This window comes from Phoenix dactylifera, chromosome 5 (assembly GCF_051530095.1).
Source record: "Phoenix dactylifera cultivar Ajwa chromosome 5, Ajwa_hap1_PhDact_Kaust_v1.1, whole genome shotgun sequence".
NCBI lineage: Eukaryota > Viridiplantae > Streptophyta > Magnoliopsida > Arecales > Arecaceae > Phoenix > Phoenix dactylifera.
Genome location: NC_143194.1, coordinates 37213679 through 37237356, shown reverse-complemented (window position 1 = coordinate 37237356; position 23678 = coordinate 37213679). Strand labels below are relative to the sequence as shown.

At 37.9% G+C, this 23678-nt stretch overlaps 1 protein-coding gene across 1 annotated transcript; it reads left to right on the top strand.

Annotated features, from left to right (window-relative positions):
• The first annotated feature begins 1616 nt into the window (after positions 1–1616).
• Positions 1617–23445, top strand: LOC103720809 (aminopeptidase M1-like). The gene is made up of 19 exons (XM_008810704.6): positions 1617–1960; positions 2073–2218; positions 2315–2417; positions 3530–3716; positions 3796–3889; positions 4124–4277; positions 4507–4611; positions 4714–4830; positions 7062–7175; positions 8533–8715; positions 10795–11113; positions 11197–11318; positions 11401–11498; positions 14346–14523; positions 14608–14722; positions 14810–14877; positions 14977–15054; positions 22886–22963; positions 23057–23445. The coding sequence occupies exons 1-19, from the start codon at positions 1727–1729 to the stop codon at positions 23240–23242; spliced, it is 2679 nt and encodes an 892-aa protein (XP_008808926.2). The 5' UTR covers positions 1617–1726; the 3' UTR covers positions 23243–23445.
• Positions 23446–23678: the final 233 nt, after the last annotated feature.

Below are 23678 nucleotides of genomic sequence, written 5' to 3'. Positions count from 1 at the left end.
TTGATTTTTCTGGTTGGACTTCTTACATGCCTTTCAATTTGGATTTACATATGTTTCCAGACAGTTGTTCTTGGATTCATTGCCTTTTTCCCTGAAAGTGATGATATTGATGAAAAGATCATACAGAATCAAGCTGCACCATTTGTACATCACTTGTTCATTCTCCCATCCAATAAGGGTGCATTTGTTCCATCTCATTGATCATATTGGTGCATCTCCTTTGTTACCTTTGTATGCCCAGAACGTTGTGCAATCTCATGGAGTTTCAGTTCTTTGTGGGTGAATAAGAAATTCCTTCCGGGAGAGCGGCCTGTCTCTTTTGAGAACAGAAGCCCCTGTACTTTAATATAATACTGAAGAGATGCATGGCTGAAACTGTAATGGCCGACTGTTGTTTAAATCAGTCATTTTTATCAGTTAAAAGTTAAAACTATAGGTGGCTCCTTTGTGTCGATTTGATGTTGTGCCTAAGCAGATGGAAAGGTTTACATAGGTTGTTCCATCTGAGTTGTGACTAAATTATTGTCTCGACTTCAAGATTTAAACATTTTGGCTATTATTTTTTTTCGAGTAGGTGAGAGACTGAGAGTTGCTTGGCAGATGAAGGCATGGAAGCGGGAATAATTGACCGTTATTGTTGCAACCCCTATTCTAATTCTTTTTAAAATAATAAATTATTTTATACATTTCCATTTTGTTAAGTCATTCTCAATTCTTTTGATATTTTCATTATCTTGATGGGTGATTGTTATCAAAATGAAAAAAAAAAGCTTGGTGGAGAAATTTGGAAAGTCGAAAGAATCAAGATATTTTAATATTTCCATGAACATTTATAACTAGATTATGTGTCCAATAAAATAGTTAATCCATGCGTAAGCGTTGTTCTTTGTCATTAATTTTGATACTTCTTTATTAAATACTTTTTTAAGATAAAAAGCTTGATACGCGTTTTCAGACTGATCCGTTGATACCGTGTTATTAGTAGATATATTCTCTTGTAGGTAAGGTAAAATAATAATAATATATGGAGCATAAAGCCGAATCTCGTTTAAGTCAAGAAACAAAATGAATGCTGGGCAAGCCTAGGGTATGCTTGGCGGACTTTGTGGGCTCAGACTGTTATATTGGAGGGAGATTTGGTGTTGATTATTGGCGGCAGAGCGAGGGCGATGTGGATGACTTTCAGTCTTTACTCTCTGCTTAGAGATATTCGAGCTATCAGCTATGGCTTACGATGGGTTAGCCTTTCACACAAAGTATATATAGCATGAGGCTAATGAGGCAGCAGTTAGGTGGCTTTATATATGGCTAACCACTCCAGAGATACTATTTGGTTGGGGGGGGGGGAAGGAACTGTCCAGTGCCCTCTAGGTAGTGTTATTTTTTTTTGGTTGTATCCGCACTCTACATCATCCGCTTTAGCAGGAGGAAGAAAAAAAAGAAAAAAAAAAAGTAGATGCCACAGAATAAAATTTCGAATCACCCAGGGGAAGAATAATATCTCGTTACATCGCCACATGTCGACGAAGTCTCGGCCGTTAATGCGAGATCTGAGATACTGCTACCAACTCGGACAGCTAATACAGTTATCGTCTCATATATAACTAGTTTATACAAAAGCCTTTTCCATATACAAGACTCAGACGGTTCTCGCCTTCCCCTTCCTATCTATATACGGCCTGTAATCTGACGCTTTTCTTATTACCAGCCTGCAAATAAGAGCGAGATGGCGGAGGAACCGAGCGTCGAACAGTTCAAAGGCAAGCCGAGGCTCCCCAAGTTCGCCATCCCCAAGAGATACGATCTCTTCCTCAAGCCGGACCTCTCCGCCTGTAAGTTCGCGGGAGCCGTCCAGATCGCGATCGATGTCGTCGCGGCTACCAAGATCTTGGTCCTCAATGCTGCCGAGCTCGCCATCAAGGACGACTCCGTCTGGTTCAAGAATCCAAGCTCGTCGAAGGTATTGCGTCGCTTTAAAGAATCTTTCTTGAATCGTTTCGAATAAATCTTGCTTTCTTTCCGTTTCTTCTTCTTTTGACTTCTTGGATTTTTAAAACCCTGGGTTGTTTCAGGAAATACGCCCCTCGGAGATCGTTCCGGTGGAAGAAGACGAGATCTTGGTGTTTAAATTTGACGAGGTTCTTCCGCTGGGACAGGCCGTTCTTGGAATCGGGTTTGAAGGAACCCTAAACGATAAGATGAAGGGGTTCTATAGAAGGTAATTTGATTCCCTTCATCCTCTTACCTTCTCGTATGTTAAGGTTTCCATTTTTTTCCATTTTCTTTTCCTTGGTTAAATTGATCCGTTTTACAGTACCTACGTGCATAATGGGGAGAAGAAGAACATGGCGGTGACTCAGTTTGAGCCTGCTGACGCCAGGCGCTGTTTTCCATGTTGGGATGAACCTGCCCATAAGGTTAGTCACTCGTGTATCAATCTTTTTATTTTCTTTTTGTGAAACTTTCTCTTATTTAATTTGTGTTTATTTCAATTTATTATGCAAAGCTTACTTGATACGCTGCTTTCAAAGAAGGTGAACAAATTCAAGATTCAGTTCTCTCTCGTCCTTTCCCCCTTTTCTTTTCTGAGACAAGAAATAGAGAATTTCATATGACTTACTTGGGGCCTAAGTTCAAGGTTTGCGTAAGGGGATGAGCTTTAGTTACTAGGAAACCTCTACTCAAGGCGAGTATGCGTTTCTAAAGAAATCCTTTTGTACCTGTTTTAAAATGTTTTTGCAGAAGTTGTTATAAACAGAGGGAAGTGACTTTGGATGATCATATTGTGTATGTTTGCAAATTTTAACTCATGTTCAGCTTATGTAGTTGTATGTGTAAGGATCTGAATTTTTTTTGCCCATTTAATGAAACTTTTTTTTTTGGAAGATATCCATCAGGAAACTTGTCTTGGCTCTTGAACACCAATATTCAAGTTATAACTAGAATATTTTATTTGTGAACCGCCTTTCTGCGATTAAACAATAACGTTATCCTAATTGACAAATCTTTTTCATAATCCATTATGGTTCTAAAAATGTACTATGGCTAGCTCTCAGCTTGATGCTAAACCTCTAAAGCCAAAACAACCTTGGACACAAAGAAATGTGCCATGAAACCTAAAGGCTACTTCGTGTTAGTTCCAGAGATTATGCTCATTAAGCAGTCATTTTGGTAAATCAACAAAAAAGTATAGATTTTATGGCTGAACTCAGTATACCTTATCTATTGAGCTAAAGCTTGCATGCTTACATGATTTCTAACTATGCCCCTTAATAGAAACCTTTAGCATTTACTTTTTGTGTTTTTACCTGCACTCCTTGTTTCTTGCTTTGTTTCTTGAAAAGCATGATGCAAACCATTCTGAAGGAAAATTAGAATAGAATTAGTTTATATGATCACATGTATAAGAGATATATGCAGTTAGCATGATATATTTAACTACTCCATTACTTTTTATTTATTTATTTTCTCTCCCTCTGTTTTGACTAGAACTTACTGCCATTTTATTTTGCTAAATCATCTTGTTTAGGCTACATTCAAAATAACACTGGAAGTACCCTCTGACCTAGTAGCATTATCAAATATGCCGGTCATTGAAGAAAAAGTTGATGGGCCTGTCAAGACTATCTCTTTTCAGGAATCACCGATTATGTCAACTTATTTGGTGGCTGTTGTTGTTGGTTTGTTTGATTACTTGGAAGACTTCACAACTGATGGTATGAATCCTTGTAAACTTTAGGCATTTGAATTTGTAAAACCTTTATTGACCTTGTTTGATTTATTGCATCTTTCCAGGGATTAAGGTTCGTGTGTACTCTCAGGTTGGTAAGAGTAACCAAGGAAAATTTGCTTTGGATGTTGCTGTGAAGACATTGGATCTGTACAAAAAGTAATGTTATTCATTTTATATCAGATGTTTTTAAATCTATTTATTTGGTTTCATTTGAATTTGCCAAATCATGAGTTGTGATGCACTTTCTATTGATACTTGTTTACCCACAAGTTGTCTAATGGATCCTTTTAGAATGTAGATGCTGTCTGAATTTCTTATGATAATTCCATAGAAATAGCTGCGATGTAGTTGGCCATGATTGGTGATCACATGTAACTTATTATCACTCAGATACTTCGCTGTACCTTACTCACTTCCCAAATTGGATATGGTTGCTATTCCTGATTTTGCTGCTGGTGCTATGGAGAACTATGGTTTGGTCACATATCGGGAGACAGCTTTGCTATACGATGCCCGCCACTCAGCAGCTGCAAATAAACAACGGGTGATCTTCACTTGCTGAGATATAATTTTTTCCCTCCTTGATTTGAGTTTGATTGCCGTGCGCGGTCATTGATTTTTCAACTTTATGATCATAAGGAACTAGATCTTGCATATTCTTCTTTATGTTGGACGTTTTCTGTTTTAGTTTGGACTTGGAGACGTTCAACCCCATGCTTTTTCCCACATTTGTACAAAATAATTTACCTGAATTGTGATTTTGTTCTGCTCAGGTGGCGATTGTTGTTGCACATGAATTGGCTCACCAATGGTTTGGAAATCTCGTGACAATGGAATGGTGGACTCATCTATGGCTTAATGAGGGGTTCGCAACATGGGTAATTAAGTCAATTTTTACCTGTCATTTATTAGGTATTTGTGCTTGTGTGGAATGCTTACGCTTCATATTTTTCCTTTTTCCAACTGCTATTGTGTTACAGGTCAGCTATTTAGCAGCAGATTCATTATTTCCTGAATGGAAAATTTGGACACAGTTCCTCGATGAGACTACAATGGGCCTTAGGTTGGATTCACTTGCTGAATCACATCCCATTGAGGTAATACTTTTTTTTGATGCCGATTACCAAGTTTCTTGAGGCAGCTAAAGAGTCTCGAGCCACTTAACCCATTTAATATATTTTTATATAATAAAATTAAACATAAAAAATTGGTAATTCTTGATTTCCTTAGTGTAACAAGGATTTCACATCTGGACTTGACACATGATTAGGTGGTGACATGTTCTGTGGGGTTAAACTGTTAAAAGGTTTAAATTAAAATGGTTGTCTATGGGATGCACAAAAGTTGAGACTAAATAAAAGAGTGAATGGTTAACATCAAGTTTACCCGCTATGCAAAAGAGGTTTGAAATGTCAGATGACTGCAGAATGGGGTCAAGGTTTGTCAATTGGTTAGTAAGCTTTTGGATGATAAGATGAAACAGCAATATCAGTTCAAGGACAAGGTCAATCGTCTTTTTTCTGCACCATAATTATGCCTAGTCTTAGTGATTGGCCAAATTTAACTCCAAGAGACTTGGATTGCACCGCATAGTGACAGGTTAGAAATTCCAGTGCTCCTTGCTCATTAATTTGTCTCTCTTTGATGACTTTCCCAACTTATCTTCTTTGATACCTTCAGTATATGATATTGATCTATTTTGGTCAAGGTAATTGAATAGCACTAATATCCCCTAATAATAGCTTGTTGGTCTAATCTATCATGCCCCATTCCAAAACCTTTTTTTCCATCATAATAGAAGAACAATTGTCGTTTACCTGTCAAGGCTTCTTTTTAGATGGGCCCATAGGAAATGAGCTACACAACAAGGGGTAGCCTCCCTCAGATACCCTTTACCCCAAACTTGGAGAAGGTGGGGAACTTGAACCCATGTCACTTGGTCCAACTACCAAGAACTATATTACTTTGATAAGCTACCACCTTCAGCCAGTCAAGCCTTTGATTGGATTTTTTTGATAAAGCAATGGCTGTTATAAAAGTCAATATTAGCTGTCATAATGGAAAATAATAGGTGGTAATTTAAGTAACATCATTATTTGATTATGTTAGTATTCATTGGATTTTTTTTACCTGGTAAGTCGGATACGTCATACTGTTCTAGCATGAATACATCCAATAAAGTCGGAAAAGAGAAGGTGACAAAGAGGGGGTGGAGAAGCCTCGTAGCTATCCCACATCCAGCCACTGGAGTGTTGCGCATATGGTATGTTGTACTGGCCCGAATCGGACGATATGAGGCGTACCGTACCGGTTCGGTACCGGTATCTGGTACGGATGGCGCCAAAAAAAAATTTCGCATCATGCCGTACCGACACTGTACTAGTGTGACATTCGTACGACACGGCAAACCTTGGTTGCGCCATATATGAGGTGACCCAATCAGTTGGCCTGTTCGCCTCCCGGTAAATTTGGGTGACTCGGAAGGTCACACAGTCCCTCAACGGGTTACGGATATCTTGCAACAGCGGGTGTTCATCACCCGTCCTGACATGGCCCTAGATCCACCCAATCACTGACGTCGAGTATTCATTGGATTAAATATTATTTCTAGAACTGATTTGGGAATTGTACTTAAAATATTAAGTTGGTTGGAAAGTGGAACAGTCAGATAATTTTGTTATTACCGCCAGCTAGCTGTCATTTAATGGAATTGTGGCTAAACAACTGTTGTCATTTAACTGTCCGTTCTGTACATGTACATATAACAGGGGCCCTGTGAAACTGTTACAACAGCCATTATTATGTTATAATGGTTGTTGCTTTAGTTCATAATTTTGACAGGTAGGATATAATACATGCTTTACATTCTTTACATTGAGATAGATTTGTATGAGTCTATGCTTGTGATTTGGCTAACATGTGCATGATAATTCTGAATAGCTTACTTGTAACTTGTAAGCTTGGAACACTAGACCTTGAATAAATGAGTAAACAAATGGACTTCAAGTGGTAAGTTATCAGTTATCCTGGTTACTTGAATGGATAAAGTCTTCCACATTGTCTCTATTGAAAATTATAAAAAGCTTAACAATTTCATTACTCGTTCAAAGTAATATAAAGATTTTTTTCCTGAATCATCATAAGACTCATCTAGCAACCTGAATAACACCAGCAACAGCTTGAACTGTTAATTGATGCTACATATTTTGCACTCTTCTATTAAATCACAACTTTGAAGATTGGGTAAGACTATAAGATTTACTTATACTACATATTGGATCTTTTTGTTTGTGAATTTGCATGTTAAGCTTTGCGTATGTTGTTTCAGGTAGATATAAATCATGCTAGTGAGATTGATGAAATTTTTGATGCAATAAGCTACAAAAAGGGGGCATCTGTTATTCGAATGTTGCAAAGTTACCTTGGTGCTGAATGTTTTCAGGTTTAGCATTTGGTTTCTTAACTTTTTCTCATGTATTCTTACTTGTTGAGGTTTTTTAGCTACTAGCTAGATTTTAGCCTACCTGCTAATAATGAGTTGGAAGGGAATGGTTGTTGATTTTAGTCATCAATTTGTTACTTTACATTTTTCCTGGTCAACACAATATCTATTTGTGATAACTGCTGATGAAGTATTAAAAAACTTATGTTATCTTTGTTTGATAGCTAGTCTGCCTCCAATCATATGATTTCGAAATTGCTAATAACTGATTTGCCTGTTAAATGCAATGTAATTTTATATTTTTTCGTTTTCAGAGGCTAGTCCTGTGTATTAACTTTCTTTGCCTTTTTCTGATTTGGCATCACTTCATCATCAATGATCTTGTAGACTGATCTTCTTTGGTTGATTTTAGAGTGAAAACACACCACCTATATCATAGATTCTCACAAAAAAAACATAGTTAGCTTGCTAGTTTACTAGGTTCCTTGGGGCCGTCAGAAGTTGGGAAATGCGATCAGCACTCAGAGGTTTATCATAAGTTATCAGATTCAAAGGAAAGTACAAGAAGAAAAAAAATACTAGCAATGGTTTGATTGTATGCCCTGATAGGATAATCTCGATTTTTACCAAATGCATGCTAGAAGAAATGGAATTTTAATATCCCGGTTGAACATAAGATATCAATTTCACGTGAGATTTTAAAACCTTAGTCGAATGTGAACTGAATCTCTATAACTTGATGATTATTCCCCAAGACAAATTTATTCACTTTAAATGCACTACATAGTCATTGCCAATTGTTCATTTTGGTCCAGATGGATGTTTAGAATACATTATAAATGTGAATTTTACCTTCAAAGGCAAATCTTTTTTTGATGAGTCATTGGTTTTTGTAACAGAGTTCTGATTATAGTCTTGGTAACTCTCATTGCAAAAGAACTTCTTTTTTTGATACCAACCTTATGTAAATGCCTGATAGCTGCACTTTTGCAAACTGGGGTATTACTACCTTCTCTGAGTATAACATAGCCGGAATATCATTAGCTCGTGACTAATAGTATATACAAATAGTACATAAGACATAGACAATATAATATTTCATTAAAGTGGTTTTCTGGTTATTTTTAATCTTTTAAGCTACTTATAAATTAGCAATAATTTAGTGATTTTGAAAATGTAAATATTTGTTACCTTGCCCTGATGACTGAATATTGGTTAATTAGTTATGTCAACCAGAAAGTTGCATGTATCCATGATTTTCTTTTCTTATCTCGCCACACAATTCAATATTATAAACTCTGGCATGCTTACATTTCTAGTTTTAAGTATTATTAACAGCATGTAACTATTTTTCTAGAGATCATTGGCTTCATATATAAAAAAATTTGCTTGTTCCAACGCAAAGACTGAAGACCTATGGGCTGTTCTTGAGAATGAATCAGGCGAACCAGTAAAGATGTTAATGGATTCGTGGACTAAGCAGAAAGGTTATCCTGTTGTCTCCGTGAATGTCAAAGACGGCAAGTTGGAATTTGAGCAGGTTTGTTGATGATACATGAAACTGTGAATTTATGATGTCATATTCACAAGAAGTTAAAGTATTGTACTTTGGGTTCTTATATCATCTCATTTAATAATGCTGGTTCTATTTATAATGCAATACCGAAACTCTTCTTAAAATGTGCACTAGCACATGCTTTTCTTGTCGACTAAATTTAAAAAAAAAATCATTAATTACATCTCTGTTGTTCTTTATTCTGCGCCTAAATGTGACATTGACGAAATAAAAAGAAATGTTAAGGTAGATGCACAATACATGATAGGATTAGTAACAAGTAGTTTTAAGGATGCTTTGGGGTTACAGAATTTGATTCAAGTGGCCAATAATTGATTGGGATGATTTGAACATGTGCCAACAAAGAAATCTGGAGAGATCATAGGTAAAGAGTATGTCTCAAAATTGTGACAGAGAATTAGCTAAAGAGAAGGCCTAAAGCAGTTCGATGTAAATCCGAACAAGTATTTGACCTTCAAAGGCCATAAAATCTGAATGAGATCAAACTTTTAAGCTAAAGGGAGCAGAACAGCAAGAAAAAACCATCTCCATGACCTAAAGTGGATCTTTTAGCAAATGATGGCACAACTAACACAGGCACCCACCACAAAGGAATATGAAAGCCAGCATAATTTCATCAACTAACAGTCAAAGCCTGGCCTTGTATAGAGTGACAAACCTCCCAAACAACCTCTTTCACACTTCTAATCAGACTATTACAAGGTTCCATTTTATTCAAGAGACTGTAGTTTACCATATAGAAAATAATTACAGGCCTTTTAATGCGAAGCCCATGACATGACAAAATAAAAGTTTAAACCATCATATGTTGTATTATTAAAATTACAACTCTAATTATAATCGCTTATTCAGACCTTGAACCAACTTTTGGGGATTCATATTATCAGCATTAGTTAAAGCATACAAGATAGAAATCATGGGGCTAAAAATTAGCTTAGAAACAGGTGCTTGCACCCCTATAATGCATACATGTGCAACAAGTTGTGCCTATATTATGCTACCAATTCACTGCACTGAATATTGATTCCAGATAATCCTAACCTTATCTACAAGAATATTACTAGCAAAATAAATGAAAATCAATGAGCCTCTTAACAGAATGGTATATAAGTAAGAAAGTATAAATTTTGCTGCCTGTCTAATAATAACAAATACAAATGGATGGAGGTTGAGGAAGGATTTAAACAGCTAAAATTTACCATGGATGTAGCCTTTTGTAAAAGTGAATGGCTGAAAAGTAGCTTTAAAATGCCTGCAAATAGTTGAGATAAGACTTCTTACTTGTAATCGTTGCCATGGTAGTCATTTAATGTGAGCTTTCATGGGAGATTGCGTTAGAGCTGTGGAAGGAGGGTAAGAAGATGTTTCGATATAGAGAAAATGACACAAATTTCTATAGCGTTGATATGTTGACAACAAAAATGCCATCCTGTTGTTTTGCTATAAAATCAAGGACCATAGGTAAGAGAATTTTGCAGGTATCTTTGCTTCATCAAGCTTCAGATCTGAATTCCTCAATTTTTCCAAAGGACAATATCCAAAGTAATAAATCAAACAGAATATAACCATCTAGCGGCCAACTGCCAATGAGTTAAGAGATCTCAGTGACTTCTTATGGGATACCGTAACTAATATTTACTGTTGTATAGGGCTCAGTGCAGTGGTCTAATATAATGGTAAACTTGTCAAGGATAAACGTGTCTTGCATATTAGATCCCACAATGCCTGAGAAAATGATGTGGCTCTGACATCATGGAACTTGAAGCAACAACAGCTGTAAAGTTGCAATAATGTATCAAATCAACTAATATTGGGCAATGACCAAATATAACTAGTATATAGTTGTGGTTGCATATGATCCCTGACAAATAGCAGTCTTGTTCACAACATGTACATGGACAAACTACTGTGTTCATTGTCTAAAACGGTTGGCAATTGTACTATTTGCTTTAACATATTGAGGACTGTAGTTTGCTGTAAGTTGATCTGAGTAGTTTTTCTTTGTTTTTTTTGCCTTCTAACAATTTTTCTCCTCCATTGCAGTCTCAGTTTTTGTCAAGTGGGTCTTCAGGGGATGGCCAATGGATTATTCCTGTAACGCTATGTTGTGGTTCACATACAGCTCAGAAAAAGTTTCTACTAAAAACGAAATATGACAAGTTGGATATGGAAGAACTTGTTGATTCATCTGGTGATGCCACTAGCTTGTTGGCTAAAGGAAATCAAGGGAAAGTTGGATGTCTTTGGATCAAATTTAATGTTGACCAAACAGGTTTTTATAGGGTGAAATATGATGATGAACTTGCAGCTAGACTTAAATATGCAATAGAGGCCAATCAACTGTCTGCAACTGATCGGTTTGGTAATTTGAAAATCTTTCAATGCTACTTTCTCCTTTTCCCTATGGTGTTCATTATGATTAGTTTAGTAAGTTTTCTATTATAGGTATTCTGGATGATTCTTTTTCCCTGTGCATGGCTTGCAAGCAGACATTGTCATCGTTGTTCTCCTTGATGGCTGCGTACCGAGAAGAGTATGAATACACTGTGGTGTCACACATAATAACGGTGTGTTTTTCTCCATATTTTAAACCTTTTAGTTTAATTACTTGCACCTTCAGGTATTACTACTACTAATTTTCATGAGCAGATAAGTTACAAGATTGTGAGCATGGCGTATGATGCCACTCCGGAATTGTTGGATGACATAAAAAAGTTCTTGATTAATCTTCTCCAGTTTTTGGCAGAGTAAGCCCTCTCCACATGTCGAAGACCTTAATATGTATGCTGCTAGTTTATTCTGCTGATGTACACTAAATTCAGAATTTATCATATGAAGCTAGTTTTTTTTTTTTTTTTTTATAATAATAGTGGCTTCTTTGATACAAGTCATGCTTTCACTGATGAGGTTATTCTGATAATAAAATGATGTGCAAAAAGCTACTTTGGACAATGATTTCGATAACCTAAATTTTTAGTACTTTTTACAATGACCACTATAATGACATCTCTTAAAGTAGCTAAAATAGTCATATAACAGCATCAAAAAATAATTTTTTTAATGTAATTCTAGATATCATGTTTAAATACATATATTTTTTTAAGTGTGAATACCGATATTCAAATTTTGATCAGTGATCATTTCAATTAATGGCTACTTTGACCAATATATAGTGCTATTTTTTATGATGTAAAGGGGTTATTGTAGACCGATGCAAACATCTCCTATGTACAATAAATTGTTGTGGCACATTATATATTCAAGGTGCTTGTCGGACCAACGGTATGAATAGACACATCAACTTTTCAATGCAGGGTTGGATACAAAAGCATTGATTCAAGTATTTTTTTTGGCGAAGGTGATGTATGTAATATGGGTAGAATATAATAGATATAACGATATTTAGGTGGTTCTGTGCATAAGACTAGAAAGAATGAAGTTCTAAATACGTACATTGCAGAAGGCTTTGATAAATGACGGATGATAAGATAATAATAAAAAAAGATGTAATTTTTGTGAATGCATGCAATAAATTTCAAGAGTTATTAGTAAAGCGAGGGTCTAAATTTTCCTTGAAGGGTTCAAATGATAGAAAGGAAGTTATGTTTATAGGATATGAGGAGCTTGCTTGTTTTGTAGCCTTTTCTTTGCAAACTACTCTCCTTCTCTCTCTATATTATAAATATATATTTTACATATAATGTAAAAGATGATTGTCCTGTCAATATTTTTTTCAAAATTAACTGGATTCAAAACCATAAAAACTATCTATTTACAATAGAAAAAGAAAAAAATCATAAAAGGAACTTGCAATGAGGTCTAATGAAATCACTGAAAAAATCATACTTATGGTCCCAAGTGTATCAAGAGGGAAACAAGCAAGGGGTTCCTCTTTTCACTAATTTATTATAGGTGTAAATTATTTTCTATTATATTTTGTTTGCACATCTAAGTAATTTCTTAACATGCATTGCATATGAATAGATTTCTAGTTCCCAAAATGAACACTACCTATAAGAGTATTTCTTTTATACTTTTATTTAACTATTTTTAGCGGTGAAAAGTTGAGTTGAGATCTTTTATTGAAGTAGGCAACATCTTTGAGTCCAGGTAAGTCTTCAGGAAAATTTGGCCACTTTGTATGTTTTTGATGTGACAAGTTGATTGCATCATAGAAACTTATAGAAAACAATAATTAAAAATCGAATATTCTATTTGCTCAAAGAGAATTTCTGTTAGTCAGTTGATGACTTGTATGAAGAAGTTAACTTAGAAATGTGCAAGTAAGTTTCAAATCTTGTTTTTGTGACCACCTTTTTAGTGACTATCGGGTGAAATGCTTTAAATTTAATGTTTCTTTTTCTTGCAAGAAGAATATTTGAATCTATGCGAGATCCTATTGGCTACATGAGTAGGACTCCAGATAGGGAAACTCTTATACTGTTTCATAATTCTCCTGGGCACTACAAAAATGAAGTGATATGGTTACATCAGCTGAACCGTTGCCACTTGGCCTATTAAAGGACATGTTGCAATTGTAGACAAAATACTGATCGTTTCATTATAGAACAAGATTGATTGGAAATTTCCGGACACCAGGCTGCTTTGCTGAGTATCTAATTATTGTTGGGAATCTGGGATCTGACCAAACAGTAGAGTTACTGTTGGCAAGGTTTTATATGTTTTACTATTTTTTTGTTTTCTGGTGAGGGTATAGGAAAAGAGTTTGGAAGAGTGGAAGGGCTAATAAAAGTTTTTCATGCTCAACTATGCTTAATTTTTTAAATCTTTTCATTAACTTAAGATTTTAATACCACGTTTATAAGCAGCAATCAATATTTTAAATAACTCAATCCTAAGCAATATGTATGTATTTGCTATGTATGCATGTACAGAGAATGTCCATGATTTTCAGTGCACATTCACCCTTCTTCTGCTTGCAGATCCCATGTGGGCTCAACAATGGTCTGGGCCTCAGCCCACTTTAGACCCCGCTCGGGATCAGGGAAAGTAGTGGGCTTGGTGCTTTTTGAGTATACAGATATAAATAATTCACATGCATTCATATGATATATTGTTACAATATGTTGCATTCATATTTATGTATTTGCTATGCATTGCATGTATGTAAAGTCTACAGATATAAATAATTCACAGATGACAATGTGGTCGTCATTGATCAAGAAGGAAATCCACAAAGGAACTCGAGTTTTTGGTACGATCGCTCGGGAATTGAGGCAGTTGTATTTTACTAAAATATGTGTTTAGATGATAGATCGCTATGATGCCTTGCCCAATCCCCACCAGAAACCTATACATCATCATTCATTCTATAAGTTTTGATATGATGCATATTTGTACTTGTAAACTGTGCATGTCACTATATATGTCAGTTTAGACATTATACAGTGGCTTGACTTAAGTTCAAATCGTTGGGTGCAAGTCCGTATTTATGACTTAATGTGCAAATCGTTGGGTTCAAATTTATGTTGCTATCAATTATTTCCTTGTAATTATAACCACTGCGAAGTGCCATATTTGTATTGTGCTGTTGGTGGTCCTCCAGTTTGCATTCTTGATTAGTATCCTTACAGAAAGTTAGGTTGGGATCCAAAGGATGGTGAAAATCACCTGGATGCAATGTTGAGAGGAGAGCTGCTGACTGCTCTTGCTGAATTTGGACATGATCTCACTCTAAATGAAGCAGCAAGGCGTTTTCATGCCTTCTTGGATGATAGAAACACATTACTCCTTCCCCCAGATATAAGAAAGGTTGCTTTTTAAAAGGAAAGTAAATCTTCACTTTACTCCATTTATCTAATCTTACTGATATTGCATGGTCAAATTGCTTTGTAGGCTGCATACGTTGCTATAATGCAGACTGTTAACAGTTCAAACAAATCAGGATATGAATACCTTCTGAAGGTTTACAGAGAGGCTGATCTAAGCCAGGAGAAAGTTCGTGTACTAAGTATGTTGAAATTGCTGTTGGCTGAAGGTTAAGAAAAGTAATTGTGCTAGATCTGTTATTGAAAGGTTTCTTTCCCTTGGTCTTTAGGTGCCTTGGCATCTTGTCCTGATCCTGCTGTTGTTCGTGATGCTCTAAACTTTTTCCTTTCTTCGGAGGTAACTCATTGTTTTACATGTCTAGTTGTATATTTCCATTTCCTAAAAATGCCTTGATTTATTTACTAAAGTAGCTTACTTTATTTTAAATTTATTTAGGTTCGGAATCAGGATGTTGTTTATGGACTTGGTGGAATTAGCAGGGAAGGACGTGATACTGCATGGATATGGTTAAAGGTATGATTTTTGCCATTCATCTGTTCTGAACAATTTCGATACAACATTTCGAGACCGGAAATGCTATACTGGGATGTCCTACCTACAAGAAGCTAACACTTCTGCTTATTGGTTCTGGACTATGGAATCTGATTCAGTCTCTGTAAGTTGTTCACTTGCTTAGAATTAATTGCCAAACAAATTGATAGTGGTTCAGTACAACATTGTGAGACCTAAAATGCTAACTGGGATGTCTAAACATGTTGCACTCATCTACCTACAAGTAAACCTAACACTTCTATAATCTTGTTGGTTCTGGACTTTGGAATCAGAATCAGTCTCTGTAAGATGTTCACTTTCCTAGAATTAAAAAGATGAGCAAATGGTTCAATCAACACCAAGCAAGTAGAAAATGGTTTGCCAGATTATCTTTCTATACTGTACAGTAATTAATGTGAACAACTTACAGGTGCCTGAAATTAAATATTTATTTCTATGGTGCAGTGTTAGGATACTCTTTATGACTAAAACATTTCCATTCTCGTATTCTAGACTTATAGTTGCTAGAGTCTGCCAGCTAAGGTGCCATACCTGCTTGTGCTCCCACATGCACTTGTCTCTCAAGTCAATTGCAAGGTTAAGAATCAAGGATCACCGAACCGGTACCGGTACCGGTACCGATCGGTCTTGGTACTGGTTCAGTATCGGTTCGTAGCGGTACTGAACCGGTTTATCCGGTTCGGCAATTCTTCTCAAACTTTTTCAAACTTTTTTGTAATTTTTTGGAAGATTTCTTTCTTTTCAAACTTTTTCTACAAATTTAAGTTTAATTTGATATTTTTTGGATATTTTCTGATGTTTCTATGATTTCGGTTTAAGCTAGATGCTGCATTTTATTTCTTTGAAATGATACAAATCATGAAATGAACAACATAAAATATCTTCAAATCAAGATACAATCAATTACATACTTTTAAAGCACTCTCGAATATCTAAAATCAGGTCGAGTGACGATGCTTCTTGTAGATATTAGGATCATCAGCATAATAAAAAGTCATATCAATCCACCCCTCTAACCAAGCGGTATTGTAGTCTTGTATGCTCATTTCTTGAGGAACGCGCGTCGGGTTATAAGAACTTTTGAATCTCTCGTTGAAGCTCTGGCTCTGAGAGGTGTCCTCTGGCTGATAATATGGCTATGGAGGGGCTTATCCGAATATGCCAGTAGCAAAGTTCGACTCGTGGGATGCTCCGGGCTGCGTAGGAAGTAGCCACCGAAAGATGCCTCAGATGCATCATATCCATATCCGTATGGGTCCTGTGGCTGCGGATAATATGATCCAGTATACGACTTGGAACCTGATACGTCTATTGATCCTACTCTACGTGTGAAGTCTTCTGTAGCTGCATCGTGTCCTTCTGAACGACCTCAAGGAGCCCGTCTCCTATATGCAATTGTATCCTCGCGGACTCTACCAAATCATTTACCGTGGTCTCTATTCTGTGTAGCATGCGTAAACTGGGACTCACTGGTGTATCGAAGATCATTCTCCGCCTGTCTTATAAATAATGGTCTCCTGTCTTCCACTTCCTCTATGGCTAGTAGATCCACCAGAATCGTCATTGCTGCTGCTCCAGGACTCCTCGATACTCCATTGGGGCCTTTTTGTTTTTCTTTTTTGGTTTGCTGGGCAGCTGCCTTTTTACTCTTCGTGCCCCTCTGTTTGGATGTCGCCGTTCTGACTAAATCGACCGGATATCGTAGTATCCTTATGTGAGCCTCTTTCGATCATCTCGCTAAGAGAATGTCGAGGAAAAATTAGGTGACAAGCTCTCCTATGGCTGTGGCTGATCAATTGTGGGAAGGCATGAAATATTACTCTCAGCCCGTTGATCTGCATCAACTCTAACTTCGTTGGCTATGAAGCTGGCCGGTCGTCGAGGTGATCCTGGCTCGTCATGCTCCGGCTTCTGCTGCTGGTCCCCAAGTCAGCCGATCATAGGATCATCGTTATCATCGACGAAAGCCCTATGGATCGGATCTGCATACTTGAGCTCGACTTCTCCTAAATGCACTTTAGCCTCAACTGCAGATTGTAGTAGACATATACAAGGTCGTTGAGGTGCTTCCGTGTCAAACAGTTTCTTTGCTTGCTATGGATGAGGGCGAAGCTGGAGCAATTGCGCTCAACCACTTGAGGATATCATATGGGAGAGAATTTGTATTGCTATCTGCTTAAGATTTTTCGCGGACAACCCAAAATGAATCAACCATTTAGCTGCAGAAATATTGAAAAAAATAGATATTAGTAACCATCTAACGCCAGGTGAATGTCTTCTTGATGTGTAACATACCTGGATTCATAGTTGTATTGCTCGCGACAGCTCGCTATCCGAAGTTGTGGCTGCCCTTTTTAAATAATTTGGTCTATGATAAAGAATCATCGTTCCTCTATGTTAATAATAGAAGATATTGGTATACTTACATATGCCACTAAAGTTAAGTTACCTCTTCTAGACATAAGGCCGCGACTTCTAGATGAGACTCGATCTTGTAAATGACATTACGCAGAGCCGCTAGAAGTTTGTCCGTCATACCAATTTCAGGTATGTTGTACTGGAACCGGGGGTTCAGATAGTATGCTACACATAGAGGAATCCGTCTTAGTAAAATTATACAAGTACAAGAGCAGTCTAATTTTCAATGTTCTTGCTTACTGCTAGATGCAAGTTTCTATCCATTTGGTAATCCCATCGTTGCTCAATGATCTAGATGTACTCATGGGCATGGACTACATATGTCTTCATGATCTGAATCTTTGCCCTCTCCATCATGTGATGCAGAAAGCCCATCTGGAGGTATCTCTCGCTATCCACGGCCCGCAGCACTTCATATAATGGTTTGATAGCTTTTACTATTGCAGTGGCCCGCTGCCAGAATGTCTGCCTCGTCACCAAGTCTTCGATTTGCTTCTTTCGGTGCTGTAAAATGAATATCTATTATCCTGCCACTCGAAACTGATAAACATCTGATGTAGGAATGCTTTCTTCTCGAGAAGGCTATCAAGTGCAACGTAATTGGTGGAAAATTGTGCGACTTCTGGTCTCAAAATCTTTCCCTGCAAAGCTCCTCATTAGTGAAAGGATCCAAGTATGGTTATAAATATACCTAGTGATGCTTTGGGCTGTCTCCATCAATATCCATCAATTTGAGGTCGATACAATGTGCAGCACATGAGGTCTAGAAAATATGTGGCCGCCGCTCCATCAAGATCTTCCGGCGGCCTTATGTTGCGACCTATTATTAGTAACGACCTGCACGAAATTCTCCTCTCCTATCTGATCAATCACCTTCTCCATAAGTTTGAGGATGTATGTAGAGTCGTGCATCTAATCCGAAGTATCAACTGACTTGTGAAAGAAAGTCTTTGTATCACAGTATGTCAGAAAGTTGATGCTCTGCCTGGTAGGATCGGTCCAACCATCACACATCACAATCAGTCCATATGTGGGCCACTTGCTTTTGTAGGAGGCAATCTAGTTCTCCAACTCCTTATTGTTGTCAAGAAGCTCACTGTAGATATTCTTCGGGCTTGAAGGATCTACACCGAGACCAGCAGACCGTATGGAGGAAATGGCAGACCTGTTGTCTGCCACATTCACTGGGATGTGGCTAAAGTAGAACCAGGATCCAATAACTCGCTATATATCTTATCCTTCTTTGGCATTGAGTCAACCCTCTGTTGCTTCAATTTTTTGTTGAAAAAGGCATGCAGATCTAAATCATGGATTGAAACTTCTGGTGGAATTCTTCTGAATGACTTCTTTCGACCATCAAAAACACCCAAGATAGATTCTGTCTGGCCACTGTCTCTGCTGACGCTCTTTCTGACTGAGGAGGTCCTCTGCAGACCTGGATCTGGCCTGCTTCTCACAGAATCGGAGTCCAACTCGTAGAATGAGGGCCCAAATCGAGCCATATGCTTGGCCACCTCCTCGTCCTGCCATTGATCATCTAGGCTTGCTTGCATGGCAGCCTGGATTCGTGCCTCGTCATATTCGGGGAGACCTCCTCTGATTTTCTGGCGTGATAGAAAGGTGGCTTTGCCGCTTGGCGTTCAACCTCCATCTACTTCCTGGCAGCCCTCAATTTGGCTTCTTTGTAATTAGCGAGGTTCTTTTTCATCAGCAGCCGAATCTCCTTTGCGCATGCAGGGCATGCAGCTACTTCGTCAGAATTACTATCTAAGTGCTGCTTCAACATGGTTACCCCTCTTCCCTTGAATTTATGGTGGCAATGGTTGCACTGCCACTGGTACCTTTCCTTGAGCATTCACCCATGCTTCCAGCCAATATCATGCTTTGCGGGTTCTTTTTCGTTGATGTGTCCATTCCTACGAGGACGATAATTTTTCTACCTTAGAAAATACATATGATTTATCTAATTTGCAATTTAGCAAGATCTTCTCTTGTTTTGCAATTTTTGTGCTATTTTTTCTAAGCCCCTAAAAAAAAAAAAAAGAAAGAAGATAGGGGAAAGAAAGCACACCTTAATTAGCCTTGGCCTGAATCAGCCTTTTCCCTCTGGCTTTTGCTGAATGAATTTTCTCCAAGGCCTGAATCAGCCTTTTGCCTCTGGCATGCCTCTGCTGAATGAATTTTGGGAAGGCCTTCTTCAGCCTTCCTTTGCGAGGTCGTTCGAAATCATTGTGGCCAAAATGGCCACAGCACCACAGCGCGCATGCGTTCTGGCCACAGAAATTCAAAAAAGGCCATAGCGCGCGTCGTGGCCTTTTCAAAAAGTCACCGCGCCCGTGCGCCGTGACTTTGGGCCAAAAAGCCCACATTAAATGGAACCGGTTCCTAGCCGAACTGGACGGAACCATCCGGTTCCGTCCGGTACGCAGCTGATACATGGTTCCGTCCGGTACGCAGCTGATACGGGCTGGTTCCCGCATGTACTGGCCGGTTCTGTCCCAGTAACACTGTAGTTCCGTCCCTATTCGGCCGGAACCGTTCCGTATAGCCTGAACCGTACCGGTTACGGGCCGGTTCAGCAGACCTTGTTAAAAATACAAGTGCGGATCCCCATTCCAAGATTACTTGGAATTGTATGGGCCATATAGCATCGGGATGGTGCGGTCCTGACTCTTTGGATGGTCTTATCTCAAGGTATTGTACCAGGACTTTTTATTTTTTCCATTTTTTTTTCAAACTTGTCTTAAATGAAATTTAATGAATATTTATAGGTTTTATGTTTTTTGAGTCAATGATGGGTTAATATTAAAAACTATCAAAAATATAATTAATTTACCTATAAGAAATTTAATTTTATAAAAGAAAATATATATTAAAAATCAAAAAGGGTGCATTTTTAGGTGATAGCCACCCTACAACATATGCCAAATTGAAATTACTTCAGCACGACTCACCCTTTCAAATTTTTGGCCAAATTAGCAGCAAAAAAAAGGGGAGAGGCAACTTACCGAATACGTAAGGTTTCTACCCTAAAGAAGCTGTATTGTAGTGAGAGGAGGCTGGATATGCCCTCCTTTCTCCTCTCCCTCCCTCTCTTGCCCCCTCCCCCATCCCTTTCTCTATTTCTTCTCGAACAGTCCACCCCCTGACCAAAAGGAATGCGAAGGAGAGCATGGCTCCGACTCTCTCTCTCTCTCTCCCTCCCCCTCCCTCCCTCTTCTTTTTGAAAAACTAATTACCCAATTGGATTGTGCCATGGCACCAGCAGAATGGGCCTTTGTACAGGCCAGCAATGACCAGTTTCAATCGTGACAAGTGGGACGTCTCAACCCATGAAGGGACCAGTCCCATAAATGTCCTTGGTGCTGGTTCTTGGTCAGAGTGGTACACTACTGGTGGTGTACTGACCTGACCAGCCAGTGCATAAATCCTTCTATGTTTTATCAAAATTACTCAATTCAAACTTGATGGTATCCTTTATGTCATTTTTTCCTCAAAATATTGTTTCTTGTATATTTTGGAAAAAACTTGAACATCAAGGCAACAATTCTATAAATTATTACTTAATATTTAGATCTCACTTTATAAATATGACTGTAATGCAAAGGGGGTGACTCCTCTCTTGAGCAACCCCACTTTTATGTTTATCCCAAACTGCCCCTGCAGAACTCGCTGTTACACGAGCATCGCTATTCTGTGCGGACTCTAGTATGCCATGTGCATCACTCATGTCCAACTTTTGTTTGTTAACATGCTAGCTGTAACTGAAAATGGTGTAGCCCAAGATGGGAAAAGCATATGGAGGAAACTAAACGATATAACAAGCAGTGATGCACTCTCTCAGTATTTAGGAGTCCTCGGTTGTATTTAGGAGTCATTGGTTCCTGAGAACGTGGCCTTCTTCAGGTATAGACAGTGAGAAGGTTCCACAAAAATCTTTTGCATGTTCTGCAGCTTCTGTTGCATTCATCTTCACCGGCTCTCTAAGCAACATGGCAGCTGAACATCCAAATGGAAATGACAAGGATGCCTTCTAATCCAATCTTACTGCCTATTGCTAAGTACATGAGAAACTTAGGTGCAATGTACTATATATTGGCAACCTTCTGGAAATTGTGTTGAGAAAGAATAAATAACCTTTTCCTTGCTGTCTTTATATATCAATGGAAGCATCCTGCAGGCGCAAGATGCTTTATGTTCAACTCGTTTCAGTTTCTTTTACCTACTTACACATGTCCAGACAAGACAACTAAGCTTTCAACATGTAAATACATTTTGTCCAAGGGTGCATTAATGCCCGGGATATCTGGGTATAGGGGCAGTTTTCTTCTGACATGGTATCATGCCTTTGAAAATCATCAGGCATGAAAAGGGCATGCTTTATGTTTGCATAACATTCCAAATGTGTCCATTTTCCTCCAATTTCAGACTTTTCTGTCTTTTCTGTGCTTGCTAATTAATCTACTCTCCTCCTAACTTTTGATGGAACCTTGGAGATTTGCCCCTCGACAGCATGAGCCTAATGCACATATGCTAAGAGGTAGCTATTCCTGCGTCCCAGCCATCTAGGTTTTCCCCCATTCAAAGATGCCGTTGTCATGAATCAAGACGTTAACATCACACACTTTTTGCTCCTTTTATTCCAATAGCCGATATAGATCAAATATGTTTGTTGATTATCAAGGTTCAGGTAAGCTCTTATCATCATGTATTTTTCCCTCTTTTTTATATCTTAAATCACATCTGGCTGTGGGTTGTTATGCTATAATGTCCATAAACATGTAGAAGGATTTAAACCTACTAGCAAAAAGTGAAATCAGGAAAAGATTGAAAAACTAGCTTTTTGCGCATGCATCTTGTAATGCTTGATGTTGTTCATCTTCTTCACAAGGCATTTAAAGTTTGTACAATCCATCTTGAAAAGATGCATAGTGGACTATTTTCACACCTCTTTAATGAAAAAGAAAGTTGAGACATCTTAGGACCACTAGCACTGAGTGTCGTTGCATTGCTCAACACTCGAAAAGGCTTGTGAATTTCAATTTAGTACTAAAAAGTAGCCCGCACTTATCTTCCACAAACCAATGAAATTACAGCCCTATCAAGAGCTTCATGTCATGTTACTCTATGATATAGCAAGAAATATGGTCTTTAGGCCCCTGCATGGCTCAATTAGTGAAGGATTCTGCATTTGAGTTCTTGAAGTTGTACGACTGATGATACCACATTGAGTTCTTGGAGTTGTACTCAGTTTTACATGTCAAGAGAAATGTAAAATTAAAGCATCACAAAAAAGTGAGTCTTTTGTAGGCCCATAACCTGTTAGAATTCTGTTCTTATGTTTCTTATTATTTCAATTCTGATGGTTGTGCAGGAAAACTGGGATCACATCTCAAAAACATGGGGCTCTGGATTTCTACTTACACGTTTTATCAGTTCCATTGTGTCACCGGTCATTCTCAAATCTGTTATCTTTGTTTGTATTGTTTTTTTATGTTGAAAAGCATGTGCACTTGGCTAAAAGGGCCTCCTGTTTTTATTTCAGTTTTCCTCTAGTGAAAAAGCTGAAGAAGTAGAAGAATTTTTTGCGAGTCGGGCCAAGCCTTCAATCTCTAGAACCTTAAAACAGAGCCTGGAGCGGGTTAGAATCAACGCAAATTGGGTTCAAAGTATTAGGAATGACCGGTCCCTAGGAGATATGGTAAAGGAGTTGGCCTACAGGAAGCACTAGGGAGCAGATCATCCACCAATCCATAAAACCTTCCGTTACAGAGTGAGAAGAATAATACTACTGGATGATCGAGTGGCTTGTCTTGGAGAAATATCTCCAATATCCCTGGCAAATTAGTAGATTAGTTGTCTCTCTTTTGTGTAACTTATTGCATTGTAAGATGTAACTTGCAAATACGGCAGGTAATGGTTGTTGCTTTTATCTGGGTTGCGATTCTGATTGCGTGCTGATATGGCCCTTCTTAGCTTTTTGGCTACGTTCTCTTAAGTGAGGTCCTGACATGAAGTGGTTTTTCTCCCAAACTCGTGACATTCCTGCTACAGTGCCTTGTCAATAAGACGAATTCGTTTATTTTAAATTATCTTATTTTTAATTTGTTTATTATAAATGCTTTTAATTTTATTTAGCACTGGAAGAATGCTTGCCGTAAACCCAT